At 38.4% G+C, this 11213-nt stretch overlaps 1 protein-coding gene across 1 annotated transcript; it reads right to left on the reverse strand.

Moving 5' to 3' along the window:
- Nucleotides 1-131: 131 nt before the first annotated feature.
- LOC114749357 (formin-like protein 14) lies at nt 132-11185 on the reverse strand. The gene is made up of 17 exons (XM_028937859.1): nt 10828-11185; nt 10031-10734; nt 9710-9931; nt 7848-9595; nt 7491-7617; nt 6737-6808; nt 5482-5580; nt 4928-4969; nt 4760-4840; nt 4612-4662; nt 4399-4480; nt 4179-4273; nt 3613-3684; nt 3388-3504; nt 2882-2950; nt 2004-2070; nt 132-516 (listed from the first exon to the last, which is right to left on the reverse strand). The coding sequence occupies exons 1-17, from the start codon at nt 10898-10900 to the stop codon at nt 362-364; spliced, it is 3876 nt and encodes a 1291-aa protein (XP_028793692.1). The 5' UTR covers nt 10901-11185; the 3' UTR covers nt 132-361.
- Nucleotides 11186-11213: the final 28 nt, after the last annotated feature.

The raw sequence follows: 11213 nt of genomic DNA on the forward strand, positions 1-11213 counted from the left end.
AAAAAACTGAATTTCTATCAGCAGCTATGTTACAAATGGAGCTTTTTTTTCTCTTCAGATTGGTACTTACAAGAAATGGAATTAAAAAAAATAATACGAGCCTCTCAGTTAGAGGGATGATATAATGACTTTGCTACAAAAAGGCTGGCTTGTAGCATAATTACATCAGAAAACAGCTTGCTGGTATATCCCATTTGCCAGCAAATGGGGAAGTAAACGGAGATCCAACAATCAGGAAGGATTCTTCACTCCGTGTCTCCTCTCAAAAGGAATAGATCCGACTTCAAAGTCTGATGAACACATCCGTGAACTTTAAGAAGGTGAGCCAACAGTTTAATGCCTCTTTCTTCTTGTCAATTATCTAGTGAACATCTTTTTTCAAATTTGTATTTACAGGTGTTCGCTGTTCCTTCATGGCTTCTTTCTCCAGTTTCTTCTTTTCGGCATCTGCCTGCCTTTCGTTCTCCTCCCTTGATTTGTTAAACATCTTCACGAAGACAACTAGGATTTGAGTCACTGCAACCACAGACCACACGCAACTTCAATAATTAATATAATGCTCAAAAGACACAATTAAGACGATCACAAGTTCTGCATGAGGTTAACACTCATCATGTCATATATGCCTAACTGCTTTGCGTTGCATCACAAGAATGAGGCCCAGCCATGGCACAAGGAAACAATTAAGAGAGGCACAAAAAACAAATAACAAAAAAAAAAGAAGAAGAAGCTTTAAAGTCAATCAATATGGAATGGATCTTCCCGCCTATGGTTTTGAAAATTTCTCAGATGACCGTAGCAAAGAACTTCACATGTTTGTGCATTTCATGCAGTTTCCGTTTCTACAGAATCCACAAATCATATGTTGTTAGGCGGAAAGCCTATAATATAATTAGGAGTATTCATAAGACGAGACAGGACAGAGACGACCCAGGTCCCGATTCCGTCCCAATTATTAGGATGGCACAGCTTTTTTGTCTCATTCCCGTCCCATCCCAATCAGGACAGAACAAGGACGTCTGATCTTTTTTTAGATTTTTTTTATTTTTTTAAATTTGAAAACTAACTATGCATGAAGTATATGATAAAAACTATATGAAGAAAATAGAAAAAAATGAGGAAATAGTGGCAAAGAAAAATGTTTTTTAAAATCTTGAGAGACAAAAAATAAACAAACTTAAAATGTTCACCACAACAAATATCATGTAACCCATACATAAACAAATAAAAAAAATAACAATTGATAAATATCATTACCAAAATACTATTACAATGATAAATAAAATAAATCTATAACAATTTAAAATAGAGATGATATATTAGGATGGGACCGGGACGAAATACTCATCTGTGTCCTGAAACAATTTTGTGCCGCCAGCTTTCATCCTGTCCAAAAAACTTTTGGGGACTGGGACAGGGACGAGATGCTGGGATGGACACAATTGAACACCTCTAAATATAATATTGCAGCTTACAATGTCTTGGGAGTGCAAATAAGATGTAGCAATAATGGCTTTCCTCTCATGCTTTTGGAAAGCAAAATATATATGCATATTTCTCTCTCCTCATCTTTTGCACCATTCAAGCAGTGATCATCAAGATCAGAAATCTCGTAATATTCATGAAAGTACTTGAAATGAAATTCAAGATGAAAGAACCCAGACGCATAAAATACCAGAAGGGGGGAGAAAAAGATTACTTATAATTCTTTTCATATTTATGTGACAACAACAAGCTTTAACAGACTACCAATATAAATTCCGTGGCATACCCAAACATATCATCAGAGTTCACCATGATAAATTTAGATGATTTTTCTGAGATCTTTAGTTGTGCCTTTGCAGTCAACTCTCGTGTGTGTGTGTGTGTTTAAATTTTAATATCATTCTTGATTCCTCAGAAATAATTAGACTGATAAAAGACAACAACACAGCCCCGCAAAAGAGAGAGTGTAAAAAACCTAGGTCCAGATGCATATGGGTATATTCAGGAAAACATCAGACCTTGCTCAAAGGGGCACCGAGCTGGATCCTCGCCAAAATACTGGGACAAAGAATCTGCATTTCTTCCCTGAAAGAGATTATTAAGACCAAGCCCAGAATTAAGGAGCAGTTGGCGCACGAGATTATTAACCCAGTTCAGGCTATGACTGGGAGGAATTATTCACATGGGACAGACTAGGTTAAACATAAAACAGGGAACATACGATATAAAGGATTATATATAAATTGAAAAATTACTAAACACGATTCAGAGTATCATAAGATTGTAGATTCATGATCTTTTGGCATACTTTTGATAACCATACTCCAATTATTTAAGCTTCCGTTCAATAAGCCTTTTTAAGAGCCATGCCATCATGTTATTTTCCAAGATATCCTACTAAACAAAACATTGTTAAACTACACATTTCAAACAATGTACAAAAAACAGTATATACATGATACTCCTCCGGTCCTAAATATAAGACCCACTTTGTAGTGTAAATTACACTACAAAGTGGGTCTTATATTTAATACCGGAGGAATATGACACTTCAAGAAGCCTCTTCTTCTGTTTGAATATACGAGGCAAGCCAAACGCTTTAAGTAGCAGGCCAGATTGAACCCACGACTTGTCACGAAGGGTGAACTCCATGCCACAAGGTCACAAGATCATGGCTTCAAGAAGCGTTTTCTAGTCTCTCTTTTATAGTTTTGGCTTTCTCTTCTTTTATCTGTTAAGGCCAGGGCCCGATTCGGATTATTTAGGCATCAATTATGGATGGTGCCATTAGTACAAAAGCCTGGCCTTCATCAGGCATCATCCTAGTCAATCTCCCCCATCAGAAGGAGCATCAGATTAAAAGGATGTAGGGAAAAATTCTGTTGACAAGACTTACAACTTCAGAATACAATGATATCAGTAACCTCACTTCAGCCTCAGCAATATCAAGAAAATTCTTCAACACCTGAGAAGAGAAACATCATAGTTAAACCAACATAGTACTTATTGTAAGAAGATCGTGAGTAAGGCGCTAATTAACTTATCAAGCAATATATAGGCAGCCATCCCTTGCTCCATGATGGTTCGCCTTAGGGTAATCATATTATTCAACTTTGAGAAAAAGATTCTTTAGCAAATTCTAAGACTTGGAGAAACAACGAATATTAGTCTAATCAGGTCTATTAATGCCATGCCCCAAAAAAAAGAAAAAGGGATTTAGTTAACTAGTGCAGGATAACTAGCAGCCATTGATCATATTATAATCATTTACAGAAATCAAAGCATCAGTTTTGATATGGTGGTTTGGATGGGGCAAATATTCAAGTTTTCTCTAAAGCTAGAGAGAACATATATATAGGGGTAGCAATAAATCTCTCACTGTAGAAGCCAGCACTTTCTCACCTTACGGAAGCCTGCAGATATAACACCATCATTTTCTGAAGCAGCAAGCTCTTGCTCAACTTTTTCCAGACCTTTGCTAACCGCTTGCATCTCTTCAGCCAATGCTTTTAGTTGGATCTAGATGTTGGACATAGAAGGCACAAGTTCACAGACAACTAATAATTACAAAACATTTGGAATATATCTTACATCAATAGATGGGAGGTTCGAGGTACAAAAGAATACCTTCGAAGCTGCTTCCAAGTGAACAAGATCCTTGCCAAAATCTAGCAATTCTGGCATTTTCTCAGAAAGAAGCTAGTAAGAGAAGAATATAACGTTGTAAGACATCATATGAGAGATTATATCAATGGAAAAAAAAAGTTAGATTTTTTTTACTCTTCTAAGTATAACCCGTTTAAAATAGCTTATAAGTAGCTTTTTAATAGTAATTTACAAAATACGAGGTAAGTATATGAGAGGAATTTTGTCTCAGCTTACGTGAAACATGCTTATAACTACTTTTAGATGCTATCCCAAACAGGCTAGTAATAGCAGATTACAAAGACCAGAAAGGAACTCAAACTTCAATGAAAGATGGCAAAAAAAGGAGAGAAAAAAAAGGGGGGGGGGGAGGGGGACTCATATGAGGTCAAACAAACAGAAATTGCAACGGAAAATTAAGATTTGTTCAGATAAATACCATTTAAGTAAACGAATACAGCAAAGTCATTAAATGGGAGTTAGATAACGTATGGAGTCTTAACAGAACTCATGCAATATGCATTAGCCAAAGCTTCCGCCTTACCTACCTTACACAAATAATGCATCAAAGTCATCTTGTTATTCCTTGCACGAGTATCAGATAATTTAAGAAGGCTATCTAATTTGAATCCTACAGCAGATCCTGCAACATGCAACAGAGAAAAATATAAGCAAAACTCTAGTTGTAGAAATATGTTGAGTCAGAGGAGCTATGCATAAAAGCTCCATGTCAGATCATGATACAACATTAGATCTAATAACATATACCTCGTGCTGTTCCCTGATTTAAGGCATTGCCCAAAGTAAGAATAGTCTGCATTATTTGACGCAACTTCATAGATTCTTTCACCTGCAAGTATGAGCAATAACATGGAGATGTGGTCAGATGATACCTTCATGTCTGTTAACTCGGAGCCATTAAACTTAGCCATACCTTTGGTTTTTAGGGAAAAAAAGAACAAAAAAAAGCCCTAGCCATACCTCCCTGGCAGCATCATTGATTGTGTTCAAATTTAATCTCAAATCATTCACCTGAAGAAGAGAAACAAAAGAATTTAAGCATGAATGAACACCAATAACACTAGTAATGCAAAATCATTCACAGCCCTCCATAAGCTAGATAACATACCTGACTAGAAAAGGTGATTTTAAAAGCAAAAACTCGTAATTTAGCTTCTACTCGTGGAACCTTCATCAACTCCATGAAAAACTGATAGATACCAAATAATGATTTTATTAGAAACCCCTGCACAATTTGCATGGTTTCAAAAACTGAAACCTATTCAAAAGAGAGAACCTGCTCACACTTTCCAAGCATTTCCTTGTTCCCAGTGTAATTCTGAAACGAGAAATAATTTTAGTAAAAAACACAGTTTAACAAGATAATTGCCCAAATACACAGATTTAGTACGCAATTATTTTTAAAGAAGCCCGGCAGGCTTATTACAAAACAGCATATCATACAGTTTATAGAGTCTGAAGCTTCCCCTTGACAAATTTTCCTGAGTGATGCGCCATTAAGAAGGTTCATAATTTACTTAAAAAGTATATATCAATAACTTACCATCACTTTTGAACTTCTGATCTAAATGGGACACGTCAACATAAGTCAATAATATTTTAAAGTTTAAACCCTAAAAAAATGAGTTAATAGGCAAAGATAGCAAGACAATGATGTGAACTACAAATAAGATAGAAGCAGATGAGATGCAAATGAGGTTTAAAACATTGGAAACAACAATTTACTGAAATACTGAAATAACATGAAATACATGATGTTGAACAAAGTCACGCATTGATGTTCACAATCATGCGACAGATTCCTGAGAGGCAAAAGAGGAGGGGAAGTACCTTCAACATTTCCATCTCTTCCTTTGTGGGACAGAACTTAATAAGATTCTCAACCTGATCGATGTCTAAAGCAGATGAATCCAATGCCAGAACTGCATTCTGCAAGACCAGGTAACAATATCCATGAGCACACCAACAAATAGAAAAAGTATAAAATAAAAATAAACTGTTGAAGAAACAACTGAGAGTTAATCTAACTTGAAAAAACTAACATAGAAATTAATATTAGATCAATCAATTAATATTAACAATCTTAGTTAATTGGTGCATAATACATGCAATTTAATTCAATTAAAATTAAGTCTAGCATATCCCAGTTAATTATAATTATAAACCTCAGTTAATCCCAGTTGATTGCCTCACTTAAAATTGAGACATCCGGCAAAGACATAAGACTCGACAAATCATAGGGATAGACGGCTAAACTCATGAGAATATCAACATCTAGAAAAAACATGCAAAAATAACAATTGTAAAGAGCTTAACTTAAGAATTAATAATCGAGACCATCAATAAATTAGAGATATAGATTTTCGTTGATATTTTTTACATTACATTCATTTTGGTTCTAATACATGGGAAAATATTGACAGGATCCTTCCCAGCAAGAATGATCAACACCATTTCATAGTTTCCCACACTTGAACTGTTGAGACATCCAGCAAACAAACATGCCAACTGAGAAACCACCGAGTAAAGCAATAAGCTTTTTAAGTGGGCATAATTTATCAAAAATATGTTACTCACGCAAATATACATAATTTATACAGAAAAGATAAAAATGTGAGAAAAAAAGAAGATTTCTCCTAAAACAAGCAATGAAGAAGCCATTACTCATCATAACTCCAACACTACTTATTTGACGTTTAAACGTCAAAATCTTAAATAAGGGTTGACAACACCAATTGCACAAGCTTATTATACTATAGCAAGCTGGAGCTCTTTGAGGACCTAATTGTTGTAGACCTCTAGCTTAAAGGTTTTACTACACCATCAAGAAAAATGAAATCTGTAGTTCTGAAACTTGACGGACATATTCCTCACATTTATTCCTTCAGAAAACATTGTCAAAAACGTATGATTTCTCCAATATAACGTGAATGAATGTGCTCAAAGTTTTAGGGTGAATCTAACTAACTTTAGATTGCAATGTGCTGTGATTGAGATAAACTTCTGAAGCTAAGATGAAAGATATAATGCCAGTTGACAATAGGATCCCAAAACAAGGGAAAATGAAGAAGATTAGACAACTTACAAGCATGTCTGGCAAGGGAATTTTGATTTTAGAGAGCATTATCTCACAATTATATGCTCTTCGCAAGTCAATCTGATAGCAAGAAGAACATAACAAACTTGAGTATATTTCTTTTATAATCACATACAATGATAAACACAAACAAACAATAAACAACTTCATGTCAGAGCAAGGAAATAAAACAATATCATTAAAAAAATCAGCTTTGACATTTGATATTGACGACAAATTCAAGATCATGCTCTAAAGTACCATACCTTGCATCCCTAGCAACTGCAAGTAGTAAATACGATTTTATATCTAGATTTCCAAGATAACACACTTTGGCAAACAAATATTTTCATTCTTTTCCTTTCTCATTTACTAATTTTATATTTTTATAATACTGATAGCAAATATAAATATCTCTTACAACCAAAAGAATTGGTCTAAAGTAATTCTGTTTTGTGCTTCTTTGATGTCAAATCAAATATACCAATACATCAAAGCAAAAGCAATAATTACCACCTCTTCATTGTCATTTTCGGACATTCGAGGTTGATCATGGATATCACCTCTTAAGAAATAGCTGGTCAAACTTCATTTGAGAACTAAGAAAATAATGCCACATTATGCAAAATCATGAAATGATGACAGCAGTACATTCACACAATTGATGTAGTCAGATTTGATTGTAACACAAATGGATTGGAAAAGAAAATATATTGACTACCGTCACACCTAATACATAAATGCCAACTAAGGGGTAACATACCAGTTGAACTTTCTCAGGTTTATTGATATTAGAACCACGCCGACCGGCACCTTTAGTACTGCTGACATCAGAAGCAGACGCTGCTGAAAACAGACTCTCAAGTTCTGATATATCAATTTCAGGGGGCCTAACAGAAGCACATAAAAAATCAGACATTCTAAGATGATCATTGCATCAGACCCTTGTGGGTCCTAACCAAAGGAAAACAGAGAGAAGATGAAAACAAATTAGGCAACAAGGGTGCAAAACATGATTACAATAATTTTTCTTATAACTTCCTAGTGGCTAGAACTTATGACTTGATTTCTAGAAAATCAAGTGCAGCGTCTGTTCGGTTCAACACTCACTACTCAGTACCTTGATTGATTATCCTGTTTTGATGAATCAGCCCATAGACTTCCTTGCATTGCTCGTGTAACTTTCACCCAATGTAGGGGCTTTAACGATGCTTTCTTAGGGGCAATAGCAGTCCCACTAGAACCTCGACCTCTTCCAAGATTTGATGTTAAAGGCTTGCCTTTGGCAATGGATGGGGGTGGTGGCGGAACACCAGATCCCCTTGCTGCAACAGGGGGAGGAGGTGGTGGTGCACCTCGACCAGGTAGTGGAGGTGGAGGTGGTGTTGCACCTCGACCAAGTAGTGGAGGCACTACAGCCCGACTAGGTGGTGGAGGTGGGGGTGGTGCTGCACCTCGAGCAAGTGGTGGTGGAGGAGGTGGAGGTGGTGCTGCACCTCGAGCAAGTGGTGGTGGAGGAGGTGGAGGTGGTGCTGCACCTCGAGCAAGTGGTGGTGGAGGAGGTGGAGGCGGTGCTGCACCTTGACTAGGCAATGGCGGTACAGGTGGCTTTGTGTCACGACCAGGTGGGGGCGGTGGAGGAGGCGGAGGAGGCACTGCACCTTGGCTAGGTGGTGGTGGAGGCGGAGCCGGTGTTTCACCTCGACCAGGTAGTGGCGGCGGTGGTGGTGGAGGAGGAGGTGGAGATGGCGTTGTGCCTCGACCAAGCGGTGGAGGTGGTGGAGGTGGAGGCGGAGGCAGAGGCGGCATTGTACCTCGACTAGGTGGTGGGGGTGGGGGTAGGGGTGCAGCTCGACTAAGTGGTGGTGGGGGAGGTGGAGGTGGTATTGTGCCTTGACTAGGCGCTAGCGGTGGAAGAGAAGCATTTGAGGGCTTTACTGTAAAAGGAGGTGGAGGTGGTTTAGGTGTATGAGTTGGTGTGGGATAGGTGGGAGGAGGAGGAGGAGGTGGTGGTGGAGGTCTTGCTACTTGGAGAGGCTTAGCATTAGATGAAATTAAACTATTTGATAGTGCAGGTGGCATTGGTGGTGGAGGCGGAGGCGGAGGCGGTGGCGGTGGCGGTGGTTGTGATGATTGTTGTGGCACCTCATTCATTTCACTCCCCAGCACGGGTAGGGGAGGTGGCAATGTTTGTTGATTAGAAGTGGATTGATAAGGGCTTAGTGGGGGTGGTAGCAAAGTTTTGCAAGAGGCAGATGGAGGTGAAGGCGGAGGAGGTGGTGGAGGGGGCGGTATTGGGATCTGGCAATTTGCTAATGATGCTATAGGAGATATGCAAGGATCTCCACTGATATTAGAAAGAGACGGACAAAGTGGAGGAGCTGACGGTGGAGATGAACTGTGAGCATGATGAGACACTGAAACACTTTCAATCGATGGATCTGAAGGTTCTGAAGTAAGATGTATATCTTTCCTACCATCATTTTCAAAATCTAAATGGATTGAATCAGGGTTGTCAGGCGTCAATAGTTTGGAAATATCAGTAAAAGACTTTGGAATAACATCAAAGGCTTCATCTGAACTATCAGCAGTGCTTGATTCATTATTTTCATCTTCAGAGTCAGCAGGTGACGAGTACCAACTTGTTTTACCTTGCAACCTTGAAAGCTCTTTGACATCATTCAACACAGAAAGTTGTTTAAGCAACCAGACTGCAGCATCTTCACCACTGTCAAGCCACTCGACGCCACTAAAAAGTTCTTGAACCCTTGAAAATGCTTCAATGGGCAATCCGCCTTTCTCCTCACCATTTAACACAGTGGTTGGGGCTTTTGGAGGAGATATGCTTTCAATCTCCCCAAACAAAACCTAAAATTCAAGATTTTACATTATTACATATCTTCCCCATTTTACAAGAAAAATATAACCGTGAGCATTCAATATTTAGGCTTTTCACACAATTATAAATAGATAGGTACTCACCTCAGCTCGGAAGCCTTTTGGGTACCGCTCCTTTGAGTCCCAGAGAATGTCCAGGTTTTCAGTATTCAGCATCAATATGTTGGATCGAATAAATGCTGTGTTGAACATTATGCGAAACATCATTACTTCCCTTTCGGGATCCAAGTCCAAATGGGCGCACTCCAATACCACATCTCCTTGTACTAAACACTGTATGTCAATCTTGATCACATCACAGTCTGCCTGATATAAGAGAAAATAAATTCTAGCAGCAGTTAATAGGGTATAAGTTAATGCAATAAGCTAAGCATTACAGGATATGTAGGTTAGAAAAAGGCACACCTGACGGTAGTGCCTTAAAGTTTTCTTTTTCTTGTGCATGGAGTAGAGCATCTGAGTAGAAAGCCCACCCTTGCTGAGAAAATTTCTACCAAAAATGCGGATCACGGGTCTGCATCCGTTCTGGGAATCAAAACTAGGAATGGCTCTGAGAATGACACAATCTAGAGAAAGAGCTCTCTCGGGCGGCGGCCACTCAGGAGCTATGTTCCTTCTTGCTACATACTGAACATAACGAAGTTGAGATGGCAACGGGTTCAAAGGCGACAACAGCTGTAAGAAACCTTTGGGTGCCTCTCTGTGCACCATTTCAAGCGTCTTCCGTTCACCGCTGTGTAGTCTTCTATAAATTAGAAAGCTAGCTAAAAGAAATCCCAAGAGAGGCCAACCTCCCCTCTCACAATGGAGAAGGATGACATTCTGTTGATGCCCAAGTGAAAGCCAACTCTCACAAACACGGAGAAAATGTTGAAGCAAAGACACTGGAAGAATAGGGCAACCCTCATATTGTCGCGGATAATCCATCACAGTAACATCGTATTCACAAAGAATTTCAGCAAATTGACTCCGTTTCTCCCCCTCACGAAAATTAAAAGCGAAAAAGGAAGAGTCCGGGAATTCTTCATGTAACTCGGTAATGATTTCATGTAAATATATTTGGTACATTCCATCAGGCAATGCCTCAGTGGAAAAGCATGAATCGAAGACTGCATATGACAAATATCCAAGAAAGCACATGACTTCTAAGAAATGCAGATACTTCAAAAACAAAAAATTGAAATAAAGGGTTCGGTATTTACCGTATACTCTATCGACAAATTCCAGCAAACCATCGGGGGGTCTCCTGTAAAAGAATCTGCTGAGAAGTGACATGTTTCGTGCACTAAATCACATGAGTCTGGAACGATAATGGAACTGAGAAACTAGAGCTCAGAGTTTCAACTTGATTCGAAGAGGACAAGCGCACCTCCGGTACAATGTCTAGTTTTTTTTTTTTTAATTCAAAACAATGTGTAGCTGTTGGGGAAGAACGAAGACAGTTTGAAATTTGAAAACGTTGAAGAAGACGATCTAGTAAGAGGGCCACCAGTTAGAATCCGAAGCAAAATAGATGGCGGCGTTAAATTACGCATAATATTAATACCAGATGTTTTCTGAGCCATTGAATTAAATTGAGAAGTCATTG

This window comes from Neltuma alba, unplaced genomic scaffold (assembly GCF_004799145.2).
Source record: "Neltuma alba isolate B1F8T4 unplaced genomic scaffold, ASM479914v2 tig00006019_pilon, whole genome shotgun sequence".
Taxonomy (NCBI): domain Eukaryota; kingdom Viridiplantae; phylum Streptophyta; class Magnoliopsida; order Fabales; family Fabaceae; genus Neltuma; species Neltuma alba.